Consider the following 19,275-nt stretch of genomic DNA (forward strand, 5'->3'; position numbering starts at 1 on the left):
AATCCTGCAGGGACTGTGTGTGAAGGGGTGTTGTGTGTGTGTGAAGGGGTGTTGTGTGTGTGTTCATTTGTGTGTTTATGTGTGTGTTCACAGTATGTGAGGGGAATTATAGTGAGGGGCGGTGTTTCTGTCAGAGGTTACAAAGTTTAATGCTAGCATCTCCAGCTGCAACAAATCACTCACAGATAAACAAGCTGTAATTTTGTTTTGCGGGAAGAAAGCGGCGGCCATTTTTATTACTGTTATTACACTGGGGTGTCTAAACACGACATAGAATCCATGGCATGCAGTCAAAACAATTATTTAACCCAGAGACTGACTCTAAAAGGATAAAGTGAACGGAAAAAAGGCCTGACACTCACTGTCAGTGTATCAGGGTTTAAGGTTATTAAACCGTTTTAGCCCGGCATATGTTTCCTGTATTATTATAACTGGCAATGTTTATATCAGAAACTGTTATGGCATGTAGCAGCAGGGATAGGAGGAGGAGACTTGGTGGAAGTGTGTGTTTCTGCTATCCTTGTGCGTGGGTCTGTCTGTCTGTCTGAATGTATGTGTTTCTGCCATCCTTGTGTTTCTGTGTCCCTTTTGTGTCTGGTTGTGTGGGAGTGGAAAGTCACTCAGGGGGGGACAGATGACCGATGGGGACCCAAGGACAGTGGGGCGGGGGGGGGGGGGGGAGTGTGTGGGGGCCCGCAGTGGCTGGATGAGAGTGTGTGGGCTGTGATTCGCTGTGGCACTGGATGGCAGGAAACATACTGCTGCCCGTGGAGGAGGGAGGGAGGGAGTAGAGGAGATCAGTGTCACAGTGAGGGGCACACACACATAGTGTACACACACACACACAGAGAGAAGGACAGACAGAAGGATATAGCGACACAATCTGACAAACAAACATGCAGTGTCACTGACTGACCTCCGCTTAATCTCCAGACAGTTAAAATGCACAGGGGCCAACAGGGGAGGGATCGCAGTAGATTAGCTTTGGCTCTGCTTGATGCTACTAGGCACCAGCAGCAGTGGCTACTAAGACATGCTACTATAAATGCCTGTTGGTCTGGAGACACCCAGCTCAGTGGAGCTTAAACCTTCTGCTTCATGCTCTTCTGAGCTCCACACACACGCACACACACTGCTCTGTTGACCCGACAAGAGCCTCCGTGGCCCCGCAAACACCCGGCCTCATTATGTATGCAGAAGGTTACCAGGTAAAAGGCGCCACGGCGGCAACGCCCCGAAGCCCTGGTCCACTTGACCCAGATTAGTGGCAGTCGCTGGGTAAGTGATCAGTTTTAAGGCAAAGATCAGGGGATGTGGGCCACACTGGAGCCGAAATGAAGCCTCAGCCTCTGTCTGACTGTATGTGTTTCTGCTATCCTTGTGTTTCTGTGTCCCTTTGTGTCTGGTTGTGTGCGAGCGGAAGGTCAATCGGGGGGGACAGCGGGAGCGGGGGGGGGGGCGTGGTGGGACCCTTGGGTAAGAGGCCTGTCTGCCCAGGGCCAGAGGGCCCGCAGTGGCTGGATGAGAGTGTGTGGGCTGTGATTCGCTGTGGCACTGGATGCCAGGAAACATACTGCTGCCTGTGGAGGAGGGAGGGAGTAGAGGAGATCAGTGTCACAGTGAGGGGCACACACACATAGTGTACACACACACACACACAGAGAGAGAAGGACAGACAGAAGGATATAGTGACACAATCTGACAAACAAACATGCAGTGTCACTGACTGACCTCCGCTTAATCTCCAGACAGTTAAAATGCACAGGGGCCAACAGGGGAGGGATCGCAGTAGATTAGCTTTGGCTCTGCTTGATGCTACTAGGCACCAGCAGCAGTGGCTACTAAGACATGCTACTATAAATGCCTGTTGGTCTGGAGACGCCCAGCTCAGTGGAGCTGGGTATCTCCTCCGTGGCCCCGCAAACACCCAGGCCTCATTACGTATGCGGAAGGTTACCAGGTAAAAGGCGGCAGCTGCGGCCCCGAAGCCCTGGTCCAATTGACCCAGGTAAGTGGCAGTCGCTGGTTATGTGATCTGTTTTAAGGCAAAGATTAGGGGATGTGGGCCATGCTGGAGCCGAAATGAAGCCTCAGCCTCTGAAGTGGCTAGTTTGACCTAGTTTGATCCCTGGGAATGGAATGGTTGGAGGCGTTTGCAATGACGATAAACTCATTTCATTTTCATGAGAAACACTATTTTCTGGTCCAGTCATGCTATTTGAGGAGGCGAACTAGGAGAGTGTTTTTCATCCACTAAGTGGAGGGAAACCGAAATGCATGGGGAGAGTTGACCGGCACGGAAAAAAGAGGGGATCCTGGCAATTGATAGGGTTTAAAAGTGTAGCTATTATGACTAAGAGATCGCTCATACATAAAACGCTGAAACACTCACAGGTACACATGAAGGGAAGGGCGGGTGTGTTTATGAGTGTTACCACGAGGCGTCATGATCCAATGACTTTTGGATCAATTGTCATCGCTGGCTGTGCTGAAGGTCTCTGTGTGTGTGTGTGTGTGTGTGTGTGTGTGTGTGTGTGTGTGTGTGTGTGTGTGTTGTATTGCTAACTGGTGAGCAATGAGGTAAGATAAGATGTAGGCTCACAGGACGCTAAAGAGTCCAGCAGAGCAACACTCCTGCGAGCCTGTTCTCCAATCACAGATGGCCCCGCAAAGTGTGTGTGTGTAAGAAGGTGTGAGGGCTTGGCTCTGTGGAGCAGGCGGGAAGCCGAGAACACACTAGGTTGCCGGGGAGAGAGAACGAGGGAGCGAGGGATGAAGAAAGGAAGGGGTAAAGAAAACAGTTGGAGGGGGAGGTTGATGTCAGGGGTAATCCTTATTTTGCCCTCTAAGCACAAGGCAGTAAGGAGCCGAATAATGTTTCCCCGTGTCGACAGATTGGACTTCATATTACCGTGAAGCTTTTAAAGTCTTCCTCCCTCCCTCTCGCTCTCCATTCTTTATCCCTTCTTTCACTCATTCGGTCCCCCTCTAGCTCCAGCACTTACTGTACAAGACCTACTTTGAAAAAGGAGAGGAAGAAATCGTTTTCTTGTGGTTAGTTATTGAACTATAAGGTAGTTATGTAGTATTTGAACGTATACATTTTTCAAAAAGAAAGTATTTCTTCCAACTGTTATTTTTCTCTTCAGTCAGCTAGGAGGCAAGATGGTCCTAAAAGGCCAGTATGTGCACTGTGTCTGACCAAGTGTGTGACTAAAAAAGAACATTTTGGAGCTTGCCAGTGAAGGGAAAGTGAGCAATGGAGTGCGAGAGAGAGAGAGAGAGAGATGGAGAGAGATGTCCCAGTTGGGAGTTTTGCGGAGGAGTGTAGCAGCAGAATGCCAATGGCGATGAGAGCCAGGCCGACTGTGAGTGGTTGTTGTTGTTTCGCTAGTTGTTCCTCCCTGTCACTTAAACCGTATCCCAGAGAGACGGGGGACCTTTAAAGTCTGCCTCTCTTGGCCCCACTTCAGGGCCTTCTCACCCCTGTCACGCTCCTCCGCCCTCCCTCCTAGCGCCCTCCCTCCTAGCGCCCTCCCTCCTAGCGCCCTCCTTCCTCCCATCTCTCTATCCCTCCATCCTCCCACATCTATGTACATACAGTGCTTTCGGCAAGTATTCAGACCCCTTGACTTTTTCCACATTTTGTTACGGTACAGCCTTATTCAAAAATTGATTAAATTGTGTTTTCCCTCATCAATCTACACACAATACCCCATAATGACAAAGCAAACATTTTTGAAAATGTATTAAAAATAAGAAACTGAAATATCACATTTACATAAGTATTCAGACCCTTTACTCAGTACTTTGTTGAAGCATCTTTGGCAGCGATTACAGCCTCGAGTCTTCTTGGGTATGACGCTACTTGGGTATGACGTATTTGGGGAGTTTCTCCATTCTTCTCTGCAGATCCTCTCAAGCTCTGTCAGGTTGGATGGGGAGCGTCGCTGCACAGCTATTTTCAGGTCTTTCCAGAGATGTTCGATCGGGTTCAAGTCCGGGCTCTGGCAGGGCCACTCAAGGACATTCAGAGACTTGTCCCGAAGACACTCCTGTGTTGTCTTGGCTGTGTGCTTAGGGTCATTGCCCTTTCGGAAGGTGAACCTTTGCCCCAGTCTGAGGTCCTTAGCGCTCTGGAGCAGGTTTTCGTTAAGGATCTCGCTGTACTTTGCTCCGTTCATCTTTCCCTCGATCCTGACTAGTCTCCCAGTCCCTGCCGCTGAAAATCATCACCACGGCATGATGCTGCCACCACCATGCTTCACTGTAGGGATGGTGCCAGGTTTCCTCCAGACGTGACGCTTGGCATTCAGGCCAAAGAGTTCAATCTTGGTTTCTTCAGACCAGAGAATCTTGTATCTCATGGTCTGAGAGTCCTTTAGGTGCCTTTTTGGCAAACTCCAAGCAGGCTGTCATGTGCCTTTTACTGAGGAGTGGCTTCTGTCTGACACTACCATAAAGACCTGATTGGTGAGTGCTGCAGAGATGGTTGTCCTTCTGGAAGGTTCTCCCATCTCCACAGAGAATTCTGGAGCTCTGTCAGAGTGACCATCGGGTTCTTGTTCACCTCCCTGACCAAGGCCTTCTCCCCCGGTTTCACAGTTTGGCCGGGCGGCCAGCTCTAGGAAGATTCTTGGTGATTCCAAACTTCATCCATTTAAGAATGATGGAGGCCACTGTGTTCTTGGGGACCTTCAATGCTGCAGAATTTTTTTTGTACCCTTCCCCAGATCTGTGCTTCAACACAATCCTGTCTCCGAGCTCTACGGACAATTCCTTCGACCTCATGGCTTGGTTTTTGCTCTGACATGCACTGTCAACTGTGGGACCTTATATAGACAGGTGTGTGCTTTTCCTAATCATGTCCAATCAATTGAATTTACCACAGTGGACTCCAATCAAGTTATAGAAACATCTCAAGGATGATCAATGGAAATAGGATACACTTGAGTTCAATTTCGAGTCTCATAGCAAAGGGTCTGGAATACTTATGTAAATAAGGTATTTCTGTTTTTAATTTTTAATACATTTGCAAACATGTCTAAAAACCTGTTTTTTCGCTTTGTTATTATGGGGTATTGTGTGAAGATTGATGAGATTTTTTTTTTTAATCAATTTTAGAATAAGGCTGTAACGTAACAAAATGTGGAAAAAGGGAAGGGGTCTGAGTTTTGACTGTGTGACCAGGGTTCGGGATAGTCTCATTCTTTCAATCTGGGCTGACAGGATGGTATTACACACTGAATGGTATTGGTAAGTGACTCAACTGGGAGAGATATGTGGTAGAATATGTTAAGATGACTATGTAGGTGTGTGTGTGTGTGTGTGTGTGTGGGGGGGGGGGGGGGGGGTCGTTGTGTGTGTGGGGGGGGGTCTTTGTTTGTGTGTGTGTTTGAGCGTACTAAGGGGTTTGTCTATTCACATCACATCTGTTATGTGAGCTAATCAGTCCTCAATGAGATACACTCCCTCTCCATTCCACCATGCCCATTCTTGTATCCACCCTGACAAATTCTGTTCCCATTCCTTTCTACCCCCCCCTCTTCTTACCCCCCCATCTTTACCCTCTTTTCCCAGCCAATCCAATCCTCTGTTTCTCTACCTCCTTCCCTCAGCCCACCCCCCTTCAAACAGGGTTATATTCATTAGGCACCAAACGTAAGAAAATGGACTGAAACAGGGATGGGACTATCTGGACCTGACCAATAACAACATCTTGGTTTAGTTTTCCGTCAATAATTGTTATAAGGCATTCTAATGCAGTTTGCCCAAATGAATACAAGCTAGTTAATTTCCTACATGTTAGACTGCTTGTTTTTGATGCAGTAACTAACATGACTCATTATTTATTGAAAATACAGTTTATTATTATCGGGAGAACATTAATGGTAAACGCTGCTAATGTAAACTTTGATATCCAGCACATCAGATAAGCGGCTAGGGTACCCACAGAGGGATGTCAATAGGCTGAGGGTGGGAGTGGGGCTTCTGTCTGTATAGATGTCTGTGTCTGTGTGTTTCTGTGTGTGCACATGTCTGTGCATGGGTGTGCCTGTGTTGTGTCCGCGTATCCAGCTGTGAGAATGAGAGAGAGCAATTAGGACCGAGACAGCCCTGGCCACCGCCCCATATCTCCCTCCCTCCCTCCTCCATTTCATGTTTTCGTGATAAGAAATGATCGACGCTGACGGGTCTCTTTTCGGCTGTGACTGCCGTTGTATGTATGAGTGTGTGTCTCTGGACGTGTCCCAGCGTAGATTCATCAGACTCCCCTACACATACACACCTATCAGATGCGCGGGTCCTAGTGGAATCGCCCATAGTCGGAATCTCTGATATGGATGCAAGCCGGAGTGAGAATCCACAAAGTCATTTATGCTCTCACTCACTCACTCTCAGCAGTGAGGTGTTAGCTTGGCAACGGCACACCACCATGTGGCCGCAAAGAGAAAGTAGACCACTATTATCCTCAATGGGATATTAGAGTCCCCCCAGTGGCCATCTGTGGAAACTGCACGCTGGTTAAAACCAACATAATGAGAGGCTTTTACATTTAATTTAGACGCCTCACTCAGCCTCAGTGCCCTCTAGTAATCACATACATAGACATAATTGAGCAAGGAGGCCGAGGTCAACTCAGAACATTGGCGGATGATAAGATGTCTGGCAAGCATTAAATGCCTAACAGAGCTCATTTCCTGGGATGTATTCAATGATGAGAAACGTTCTGAATGTTGCAGATAGAAATAGAAAGAACAATAATATATTCTGTATGCGATACATTTCTATCTGAATGTTCTGGAACATCCTCCTGAACAGGCCCTGTTCTTCAGTTAAGCTGTTTTCATTTAAAACTTCTGATTGGATTCTGATTCTAACAGCTCATATTCCCCCAGCCCTTATCCCTGTCACAAGGAGTAATGACACATACATTTGAATTGGACTAAATCTTAAATTCTCTGCGTCTTCTTCTCTTTCAGAGCAGCGTAAAATAACAGCAGGGCCGTCGACGGCTGGCATCCTCGGAGGCATCATTGGTGTGGTCCTTTTGCTGTTGATTGTGGGCTCTGTAATCGTGCTGGTCCGCAAACGCAAGCAGAACGCCGAGAACGGAGAGTGAGTGTTCCGCTCTCAGCAAATGTTCCTTTAGTACACTCTTACTGATTTCTCAAAGTCATGTTTTTTCTATAGGTGTGGACAAAGTGAGTTGCACTAACCTCTCCTCCTGCCCTCTTTTCTCTCGTCCAATCAGTGGTCCTCCCAAGCACAAGCCCCCTCCCCCTGTGAAGACCGGCAGCTCCACAGAGATGGTGAGTGGTCCACGTCCCTGTCACTCAGGGCTCATTATTACTGAAGGTCATAAACCACATGGAGTGCAGTTCGTAATGGGGCTAATGGCTATTGATCGGAGGAGAGTGGCCCAGTTATCTGACTTTGACCTCTCCACGACCCCACAGCTGAACAAGCATGTCATGGACCCAGTGACGAAGAAGTTGACGGAGATCCAGCCTTTAAGTAAGGTCTACTACGAGACCAGTGGAGAGCCTGTCACGGTAAGAGGACATCCTCCAAACTCCATACTCTGGGTCGTGATCATTAGGTCACACCAGAAAACGAAATTGTACTTAAGTCCAGGTAGTTACTCCATGTTTCAGTCTGTTGTCTGCAATTGGGTGCCTAATGAACACAACCCGGACTCTCTCCATTTTCACATAGTGCTGTTTACAGTCGTTGATTTACTACCTGTACTGTATATCGAAATGTCTGCTGTTTACCCTTCGTGAGGGACATCTGGCTGCTTTCTAGACTCTGGATTCAGTCTCTACTTTATTGTCAGATTACACACCCTTTTTGTACTATATTATAACATTCTGCCTCCGTGGTCCCTCAACAGCTTGACTATTTTGAAAACTAAAACGTTCATTGAACCTATTGAACAATGCATGGTCAAGGAGTGGATTTTGTCTACCATACCACAGCTGATGTCATTTTCTTGAGAGTTGTTGCTGGTTCAACTTTTGATATTACAGGATCTGGATGCCTACGATGATAACACCATTGGTGGTGGGGCTGCTAATGGTGGCGGCCCTGCTGTCCTGGAGGACTCAATACAGTATGCCGATATCGACGAAACGCTAAATGACGAAGCCCTGCCACCGTACTCCGGCGCGGATGGTCACCACGTCGATGAGCCGCCGTCGGCCACTGTGGCCCGCGGAGAAAGCTTTGTGTCGGCAGCCATGTATGTTTAGCAGGTGATGTTTAAGCCTCCATAACGACACAACAACAACACCGTGCCTGTACTTGGCTACATTGAACAGCACAGAGACCCAGGAAGGCTCTGGACCGATCGGCACAACTCCAGCCTCCCGATGTGGTCAAATCCTAAATGCAGTGTTTACTACTCTTGTGATTTGGAAAGGTAATATCACCCAAAATATCACCGGAAACATAATTCAAAATATCACCAGAAAATTCACTCGAAACTGGTTGTTTGAATGTTGCAATGTTGTACTTAAGTAATAAGGCCAGAGAGGGTGCGGTATATGGCCAATATACCACGGCTAAGGGCTGTGCTTATGGATACAGCCCACAGCCGTGGTATATTGGCCATACACTACAAACCCCAGAGGTGCCTTAATGCTATTATAAACTGGTTACCAATGTAATTAGGAGAGTAAAAATAAATGTTTTGTCATACCCGTGGTATACGGTCTGATATACGACAGCTTTCAGCCAATCAGCATTCAGGGCTCGAACCACCCAGTTTATAATGTTCAGTAAGCATCCTCAGACCAAAATGCAATTTTATGGCAGTATGAACAGAATTAGGTTGTCACTGCTTTATAACATTGCAACATGACAAAGTTTAAGACTCTGACTCATGTTTTGGGTTCAATCTAAATTGCAAGAGCTGGCAATACTGCATTATTAGGGTAACGAACTGTGACATCTTAGTTTACAACAAAACACACAATGCAAACACAATGATCAATGTGCGTGCAATTCCCCCCCCCCCCCCACAGGAAAGATTACTGCTAACATTTAAGTCAAATTAAGTTCAAATTATAAGGATTGTATTTTCAGTGTCAAAATACACGGCATGTATTGGAAAATATTGCCATTAGTACCAATTTATGTAGATGAAGTGGCTAATATGTGCTCTAGTATATGCTGTATATTTTACACAAGGCAAAATATTTATTGAAATATTTTATATTTTAGTCTTATTCTAAAGCCTTTTATGTACTGAAAAACAAATGTGCAAAACATCATTGATGAACAATTATGTGAGACCATATCAAGTTGGTCAAAGATGTCAAAGTGAACCAAATTATCAATGAACACTGTAAATAATATTGATGATTAATATATTGTCGGTGAAATGTGTGCACATAAAAAAAAACAATGTGTAGGTGTTTTCAGGGCCTCTATGTATAGGGGTGTCAGTTTCCATGTGAAATTGAAAAAAAGTATACATTTTACTTTAACGGGTATTGAGGACGTCAGTCACAATGCTTATGTTTTAAATATAAAAATGCTGTGTGGATTTTAGTCCTTATAACTCTGCATGGAATGATCGGTGGCTTGTTTCAATTAGTTGGCTCACTTTTCCCAAGGCTACTTACAGACACCAGGCTTTATACTTTTTGAATGTTGTCGATGTCTTAGCGTTCCTCCATTGTATCGTCTACTTCAAACACATCGCTATAGAGCAGCGTGGTGGTGTAGGCCTAACAGAAGGCGCACAGCACAACTTGAGATATCTTTTTGCTGATACATAAAAGTCAGTCAGCATATGACTATGTTCTTTCCACAGGGTGCTTACTGCAGGGTGAAATAAACAAAGAGTTGAATGTAACTCTAGCTGAGTAATGGGAAGAAATCATTGGTTCTGGCTGTTCCAAAGAGCTTGAGTCGCGAGGCCATTGATCTGTCAGTGTCACCTCAACAGACGCAGAGAGAAGCAAGGCTATACTCGCTAAGTACATTAGCTTGTTGAATCAAATAATAAGTAAATAAAAAGACATACATGAACAAAAAGCACATGTAGATATGTAAGTAAATAGATAGATACTATAAACACTAGTGATTGCTAGACAGATATAGAAAAATAGATGTACTATATAGACTGATAGGTAGACGGACTGGCAGACAGACTGGTAGAGAGAAGTACGGACACAGAGAAATAGAACACAGTAATAACTGCCTACCCCACCGTTCTTTATTCCATCACAGTCAGTGCGTCACTGCACTACTATTGTTTTTTGATGTGACAATCACTTTGAAAACAACTTTCATTTGCTTTTGGTGGAACTTTGCTCTCTATGGTGTTTCTTTTAAAGGGAACGTCTGCATGCTGCATGGAACTATGGGTAGCTCAACTTCTTCTCTGTGCAAAAAGATTAATGCTGCCATTTTGAAAACGTATGGCTGTGGGCGGTGGGCTCGCATAAAGTGGTGCCGTATCAGACAATCACATCTGTATTTTATAGCCTTTACACGGGTTAGATTTCAAAGGGAAATTCATTGTGCATTTTTTAATTTGGTTTTATAAACTGTGATTCCATCTTTTTTATTTTATTTTATTTTATGTATTGCTTCATATTGTTGTCAGAAATATATTGTACTGTTTTGTGTATTGCCTATAAAAAGAATCTCAAAATTGAAGATGTGTTGATATATTGAGTTAGAAAAAGACAATCATTGGGACCCCTGGGTTTGTTATTACCAATGAGTCAGCAGTCTGTTTTGTTTAGTTCTGTTGTTTTATACTCAAGGAATCTGCTAACTACTTCTTGCTGCAGCATGAGTTGCTGTGTGTGTTTGCCAAGCGCTTTGCCTCCGCCCCGATAGGTTTGATGCCAAAAATACAAACTGTGAATGTTAGCGATAACGCTAATCTGAATCTGGTCATCTTCCTTCCCCGGTTGTTTACTCATCTCACATTAATTGTCACATTTTTTCAATCCCAAGCCAGACGTGCCTTCGTTAATTTATTTTTAGCTTGTTCATTTACACATTTGTTTCTGTCTTAGAAAATAAATACGATATTTAAAAAAAACATGGGGTAACCTCTGATTGTGGAAAGCCAAACACTTGAGATCATTGTGATAAAAAAAATATGTTTTTCTTTCTTTCCCTTTTTCCCCACCAGTTTAAAATAATGTCATATGCTTTTTGGGAAACAAAAGATATGTTTTACGGATCATTGTCTTGTCCAATAAAATGTAAACCAAAGGTCCTGAACGTCTCGCTGTATTCTCTTAAACTTCTATTGAGTCACATCGACCTCCAGGCCTTGAGTCCTTTAAGGCTCTTAAATGACCAACCAACATGTGTCATTGATGTCCAGTTGTAACGGGTAACTGACACTGATTGCCCTTCGTTGCCCTGGACATGTATGTGTCTGTTACCATTCTATAGCCAGCACCCAAGTGATATAGCCTGGCCTGAGATCTGTCACCATGCATTTGTTAACCTCTGTCTTAATTATAGTGTTATAGGTCTATAGCCTGCGCATCTGACGAGATGCATTCTGAGTTCAGAGATTGTCCTATGTCAAGAGTAGTTAACTCAAGTAAAGGAAAAGAACACGCCAGAATGGAATGTGATGGACGATTATCAAATGTTAATAGCAACGATGAGTAAACGCCGATTAGAGGCCGCTAGCTCTCAGCCATTTATTGTTTGACCTTAGAGAGCGAGAAGGAGAGTGGGAGATGGTGTCCTCTGCTGGTTCACACTTGGATCAACATCACAGATAACATTTTTAAAGCTCCTTTCATCTTTAGTTCATTAATGAAACGGCTCACGACTTTCTAAATTTGGTACCTTGTCTGGCCTAAATTACTCCTGTTTTTGACGATGAGTTTAAATACTCTGCTGACACAAGTTAATCAATGCTATCATGACTGAGGAGACACATGAGCAGCGCTCCACTTAAATGTATAGTGACATACCTGTATATCGTTCAACTATTTATATTTTCAGTAATCTGATTAAATTATGTTTGTTGATAATTTCCAGCTAGTACAACATCCAGAATTCCAGCCCCAGTGCACATTTCAAAGCGGCAGGTACTTTCACACTCTTTCAAATCTCCTAAACCATGGCAAATTACAGTATGTCTGAGAGTTATGTGTAAACATATCCTCTGGAGTATTATTTTAGCCGCAAAAAATGTTAGGCATCACTAGACATGCCACTTGTGAACATTTTTGTCATTTTTGAGCTTCTGAGCCAGGCATGTTGAAGCGCATAAACTCATCAATCACAGTCATTCCTGCAGGGGGTGGTTAGGTAAACAAAGAACCAGTAACACACTGTTCTACATGATGGCCTTAAACAGATTAGGGAGAATTAAAGGTGCAGTCTGGGATTCGTTTTTTCAGCAAAACGGCAGGCTGTCACTTGTTTTGATATACAGGTGAGGGGTGAGGCTGGGGAAATGTAACTCACTTCAATGCATCCTCAAATTCATAGAGGGCCCTCTTGCTGCAAGGACTGACAGTCCATGACATCCACATTATAATTGTAAACATACTTTAAAGCTATACATTGTTTACAAAGACACTGTTTACAATGGAGTAAAACAACCTTCCATTTTGGGACTTGATAGAAGACAGTTGTGTTAAACTCATGAGGCATTTGAAAATGGTATTCTACAAGAATCAATGGATAAACACTACCAGTCAAAAGTTTGCACACACCTACTATTTTTTACATTGTAGAATAATAGTGAAGACATCAAAACTATTAAATAACACATATGGAATCATGTAGTAATCAAAAAAAGTGTTAAAACATCTTTTTAATTTTTTCAATTGGGTGTGGAGCCAGAGACAGCAAGGGTTCAAACTGTAGAACCCAGTTCCTACATTTGAATATAAAAATTGATTTTATCAAACATATCTATGCTACATTTAATCTCTGGGACCCTCAGGATGACAAATCAGAGCAAGATTACTGAATGTAAGTACATTTTTTACATTCAGATGTGAATGTATCAAACCAGTTGCTGTGATAAGTTTTTTTGTTGTGCACTCTCCTCAAACAATAGCATGGTATTTTTTCACTGTAATAGTTACTGTAAATTGGACAGTGCAGTTAGATTAACAATAATTTAAGCGTTCTGCCCATATAAGACATGTCTATGTCCTGGAAAGTTTGCTGTTACTTACAACAGTCATGCTAATCACATTAGCGCACGTTAGCTCAACCGTCCCGTATGCGGGACACCAATCCTGTAGAGGTTAATGCATTTGAGCCAATCAGTTGTGTTGTGACAAGGTAGGGGGTCGGGGTATACAGAAGATAGCTCTATTTGGTAAAAGACCAAGTCCATATTGGGGCAAGAACAGCTCAAATAAACAAAGAGAAACGACAGTCCATCATTACTTTAAGACATGAAGGTCAGTCAATACGGAAGATGTCAAGAACTTTGAAAGTTTCTTCAAGTGCAGTCGCAAAAACCATCAAGCGCTATGATGAAACTGGCTCTCATGAGCACCGCCACAGGAATGGAAGACCCAGAGTTACCTCTGCTGCAGAGGATAAGTTAATTAGAGTTACCAGCCTCAGAAATTGCAGCCCAAATAAATGCTTCATGGAGTTCAAGTAACAGACACATCTCAACATCAACTGTTCAGAGGGGACTGTGTGAATCAGGCCTTCATGGTCAAATTGCTGCAAAGAATCCACTACTAAAGACTAAATGGACATTAGACCGGTGGAAATGTGTCCTTTGGTCTGGAGTGCAAATGTGAGATTTTTGGTTCCAACCGCTGTGTCCTTGTGAGACGCGGTGTGGGTGAACGGATGATCTCCACATGTGTAGTTCCCACTGTAAAGCATGGAGAAGGAGGTGTAATGGTGTGGGGGTGCTTTGCTTGTGACACTGTCTGTGATTTATTTAGAATTCAAGGCACACTTAACCAGCATGGCTACCACAGCATTCTGCAGCGATATGCCATCCCAACTGGTTTGGGCTTAGTGGGACTATCATTTGTTTTTCAACAGGCCGCTAGCCTGTAAGGGCTATTTTACCAAGAAGGAGAGTGATGGAGTGCTGCATCAGATGACCTGGCCTCCACAATCCCCCAACCTCAACCCAATTAAGATGGTTTGGGATGAGTCGGACGGCAGAGTGAAAGAAAAGCAGCCAACAAGTGCTTAGCATATGTGGGAACTCCTTCAAGACTGTTGGAAAAGCATTCCAGGTGAAGCTGGTTGAGAGAATGCCAAGAGTGTGCAAAGCTGTCATCAAGGCAAAGGGTGGCTATTTGAAGAATCTCAAATATAAAATATATTTTGATTTGTTTAACACTTTTTTGGTTACTACATGATTCCATATGTGTTATTTAATAGCTTTGATGTCTTCACTATTATTCTACAATGTAAACATTTTTTTAAATAAAGCCCTTGAATGAGTAGGTGTGTCCAAACTTTTGACTGGTACTGTATATAACTAATTTAAATTATCGATAATAGCTGTAAATATCACAGATTGTAGATTAAAATGAGAAGGGAACCAAAAGGATGCTAATGCTACATCACTCCTCCTTGTGGTGAAGATGAAGGTTAGAGTGCTTAGTGATGGAGATTAAATATATTCGCACAAGTACTACCAGTGGATGTGTTAGTAAGTAGACCTATGAGTCAAACAACGCTTCTTCCTTCTCTGATCCATAGATCAACAGTTTGACAACATGGCTAGTTGCAAAGTCAGACCAAATTTATAACAGCAGATTATAGCTTTAGCCTACTGCTATTTCAGATCATAGTTGTGCCTGATCTTCCTTGTACCTCAACATCCACCTTCCATTAAACTACACACACTATAGATAAAATAATGAATTGATTTAGTAATTAGGGGGTTTAAAACACTGTCTGATATGAATGTGTGTCTGGTATGTTGAAGTGATATATGGTGGTACATTTGTATTAATTTGATATTCTATGTTTGCAGCTGTTGTGGAAAAATTACTCAATTGTCATACTTGAGTAGTTTTTTTTGTGTATCTGTACTTTACTTCTTTCTTTTTTGACAACTTTTACTTCACTACAACTGAAACTGATTTATTGGATTGACAATCGGGGCAAGGGTGTTGCTCAACCAATTACAATAGAGGGTCGGGGAGGAGATGCAAATGAGAGATCTATCATGGACACGCTATGGACACTATGACACTTGCTTTACTAATCAAGGTGGAGACCATGTGCAGTGGTGTAAAGTACTTAAGTAAAAATACTTGAAAGTACTATTTAAGTCGTTTTTTGGGGTATCTGTACATTACTTTACTATTTATATTTTTGACAACTTTTACTTTTACTTCACTACATTCCTAAACAAAATGATGTACTTTTTACTCCATACATTTTCTCTGACACCCAAAAGTACTGGTTACATTTTGAATGCTTAGCAGGACAGGAAAATATTCTAATTCACACACTTATCAAAAGAACATCCCTGGTCGTCCCTACTGCCTCTGATCTGGCGGACTCACTAAACACATGCTTAGTTTGTAAATGATGTCTGAGTGTTGGAGTGTGCCCCTGGCTATCCGTAAATAAGAAAAACAAGAAAATGATGCCGTCTGGTTTGCTTAATATAAGGAATTTGAAATGATTTATACTTGTACTTTGACTTCTGATACTTAAGTATATTTGAGCAATTACATTTACTTTTGATACTTAAGTCTATTTAAAACCAAATACTTTTAGACTTTTACTCAAGTAGTATTTTACTGGCTGACTTTAACTTTTACTTGAGTCATTTTCTATTAAGGGATCTTTTCTTTTACTCAAGTATGACAATTGGGTGCTTTTTCCACCACTGCTCTTCATACCTCATTCTGTAAATGAAAATGTCTGTAAGGAAACACCTGAAGGTCATACACATGATAAGGCCATGTGCGGTTTTCAACTAGGTCCTCAATGCAGCAAACTCAATTAACAATAGCACAATAAGCACACCTAATAGGTATTCCCGTTATAATAGGGATGGAGTACATGTTTTGAGTGGGATGAAGAAGCTTTTATTTCAAAACTATTATACACTCATCCTGGTGATTCGCAGCATACTGAACAATGAGAGGTCCAGGGTTCAAATCCCAGACGAGCCCCCAAATAGTGGTTTCTTGTAGGAAAACAAATGGCTACAATGTGTTATTATTGTACACTGTGTTCTGTGGGTAGCAGAGCTGAGACTGGTCCACCATCGCAAGGGATTAACTACTGGCATTAAATCAGAGTTGCTTTGAGCTTTTCGTATTGCTTTTGCAATGGGAATAAGGGGTGTCACGGGGGCGGCAAGTAGCTTAGTGGTTAAGAGCGTTGTGCCAGTAACCGAAAGGTCGCTGGTTCTAATCCCCGAGCCGACTAGGTGAAAAATCTGTCGACGTGCCCTTGAGCAAGGCACTTAACCCTAATTGCTCCTGTAAGTCGCTCTGGATAAGAGCGTCTGCTAAATGACGTAAATTAAAATGTCACTCGCCAGTGTAATGAATACTCAGGGAGAAAAGGGTGTAGATTCACGCGCAGAGCGCGGCAGGTGTTTAATTCGCCTTCGCAAAAGGCAGAAATCGTGGTCACAGGCAGGCAATGGTCATACACAGGTAGGAAAACAGGCAGGAGAATCAAAAACTAGGACTGAAGGCTAAAACTGGTTCTCACAAACGAGCTTGGAACAGGTTTAGTAGAGTCAAAACGAACAATACCTCACAAGGCACAAACAGAATGAACTGAACTAAATAAGGAGCTAATGAGACCAGGTGAGTAACAAACACAGGTGAAATCAATGAACAAAAATGAAAGACAGGGCTACGTTCAAGAACACAAAGAAACAGGAAACAGGGATACGTTCAAGAACACAAGGTTGGCTAAGAAAATAAATACAGAACCTTACAGCCAGCTGCTACTCTTTCTTTCTTTCTTTCTTTCTTTCTTTCTTTCTTTCTTTCTTTCTTTCTTTCTTTCTTTCTTTCTTTCTTTCTTTCTTTCTTTCTTTCTTTCTTAACCCTAACCTTAACCCCAAAACCGAATCTTAACCCTAAACCTAACCCTAAACCTCATTCTAATTCTAACCCTAACACTTATTCTAACCTTAACCCTAAACCCCCTAGAAATAGCATTTGACCTTATAGGGACTAACAAAATGTCCCCAGGTGGTCACATTTTTTACAAATTCTTAAAACATTTCTATCCTGTCTGTCTATGGGTAACAGGGTTGACTTGTTATGCTTAACCCGCTCAGTTTTCCATCACAAAATACCAGAAAATGGCCAAAAAGAGTAGAACCAGCTCACCTACTTTTAGTCTATGATTTGACTATTAGATGTTTTATGTTTCTTTTTTTTTTTTTATATTGAAAAAGGAATAGTTTATTTTAAAAGGTACTCCATTTAATATAACATGCTTTTAAAATTCAATATTGGTGCACAATTTCTACCTAAAATATCAAAGGGATGCAAAAGGCACTTATTTCGTGGAACGACCCAGATGTACTAATTATGAGCCAATTAACACAACTGATTCTAGATCAGTGTTAACTATCCGCTGAGCCCCTTGGGTCTCTCATCTGAGTCAGCCATCTTAACTGCCTACAACAATCCCAGAAATCTCTCTCTGTCTTAATTGAACCATGTGTCTCCCTCTCCCTCTCTCGCGCACCATTTCCTCTTTCCATTAAATCCCTGGCTCCAGATGTGTCGCGGAAACGGCGATAGCGATCTCCATGGAAACAGCCCAGCAACAGGCTGGCCCCTAACACCCAATGAGAGCGCTCAGTAGCTCTACCTCTCCTCCAATGGGAGCTGTGGGCCTGACGTCGGCCGTGAATGCGAATGCTCAGAGGCTTGATCGTTCACTTCCTCGTTGGTACATCTAGCCGACTGAGCTGAGCCTTATAAAATATGCCATTTAGCAGACGCTTTTATCCAAAGCGACTTACAGTCATGCGTGCATAATTTTTTTTTTGTGTATGGGTGGTCCCGGGGATCGAACCCACTACCTTGGCGTTACAAGCGCCATGCTCTACCAGCTGAGCTACAGAGGACCACATTTGGTGGACCACTTATTTGATGTTCCTCGCCTCAACATCGCTTGAGAGAGAGAGAGGGAGAGGGAGAGAGAGAGAGAGAGAGAGAGAGAGAGAGAGAGAGAGAGAGAGAGAGAGAGAGAGAGAGAGAGAGAGAGAGAGAGAGAGAGAGAGAGAGAGAGAGAGAGAGAGAGATTCGAGGAGAGATGCTGGATAGTTTACTGAAGTCATGCCCACAAACCCACTTGCGACCTACATGCAACCACTTCACCAAACGATTATTCCTGCTCCTCGCTCATCTACGATATGCTGTCATCCAGAATGATGTGCAAAAAGATAGAGGTGTATTTATAGAAGCGATGACAAAGGAGAGGGAATTACGTGTTGATGCTGAAATTAAACTTTTTTTCAATTTTCTCAGTCACTCAGTTTCATTCACAGATGGGCAGATGAGAGTGAAACAGGAGAGGGGGTGAGGAGAGTGAAACAGGAGATGGGCAGAGGAGAGTCAAACAGGAGAGGGGGTGAGGAGAGTGAAACAGGAGTTGGGGTGAGGAGAGTGAAACAGGAGTGGGAGTGAGGAGAGTGAAACAGGAGATGGGCAGAGGAGAGTGAAACAGGGGTGAGGAGAGTGAAACAGGAGAGTGAAACAGGAGAGGGGGTGAGGAGAGTGAATGGTAGGTAGCTTAGTGGGTAAGAGCGTTGTGCCAGTAACCGAAAGGTCGCTGGTTCTAATCCCCGAGCCGACTAGGTGAAAAATCTGTTGATGTGCCCTTAAGCAAGGCACTTAACTCTAATTGCTCATGTAAGTCGCTCTGGATAAGAGCGTCTGCTAAATGACTAAAATGTAAATGAGAGTGAAACAGGAGTGGGGTTGAGGAGAGTGAAACAGGAGAGGGGGTGAGGAGAGTGAAACAGGAGAGGGTGTGAGGAGAGGAAGGAAAGAGAGAGAGATCAGAACAGAAATCTGATCATAATGATGAATGTGTTAACATAACATTATCGCAGAATTCGCAAAACAGCACTACAGCGCTAACTCAAATATTCAAAATCATTCTTAAAAAGTATTGCAGAGGAGTTTTCCCATTAAAGGTCCTGTCATATACCGTGATTTGCGCCAGGGATACTGCTTCCTATACTCTAATATGAATTCTGTGAGAGGGAAACATTTTAGATACGGCGGTTTTAAAAAGGAGTGCCAGAGGGCACATGCGTTTCCCGTTGTAATTAGA

General features: G+C 43.2%; 2 protein-coding genes across 2 annotated transcripts in view; one reads left to right on the forward strand and one right to left on the reverse strand.

Moving 5' to 3' along the window:
- The window catches only part of LOC311106894 (flotillin-1-like), a gene marked incomplete at its 5' end in the record, with an annotated part of 7,051 nt that extends 5,479 nt beyond the window's left edge, over window positions 1–1,572 (reverse strand). Inside the window, one exon of the mRNA XM_084149279.1 lies at window positions 1,471–1,572. Coding sequence (XP_084005405.1) covers window positions 1,471–1,572 — 102 coding nt within the window. The remainder of the gene's footprint in view (window positions 1–1,470) is intronic.
- A 288-nt stretch (window positions 1,573–1,860) lies between these two features.
- On the forward strand, window positions 1,861–8,400 carry LOC311106903 (uncharacterized protein; the record flags this gene model as incomplete). The annotated part of the gene is made up of 5 exons (XM_084149289.1): window positions 1,861–2,008; window positions 6,984–7,119; window positions 7,256–7,313; window positions 7,461–7,556; window positions 8,034–8,400. The coding sequence occupies 5 exons, from the start codon at window positions 1,861–1,863 to the stop codon at window positions 8,253–8,255; spliced, it is 660 nt and encodes a 219-aa protein (XP_084005415.1). The 3' UTR covers window positions 8,256–8,400.
- Window positions 8,401–19,275: the final 10,875 nt, after the last annotated feature.

The sequence above is a fragment of the Coregonus lavaretus genome, assembly GCF_964263955.1.
Source record: "Coregonus lavaretus genome assembly, chromosome: 3".
In the NCBI taxonomy this organism is placed as follows: domain Eukaryota; kingdom Metazoa; phylum Chordata; class Actinopteri; order Salmoniformes; family Salmonidae; genus Coregonus; species Coregonus lavaretus.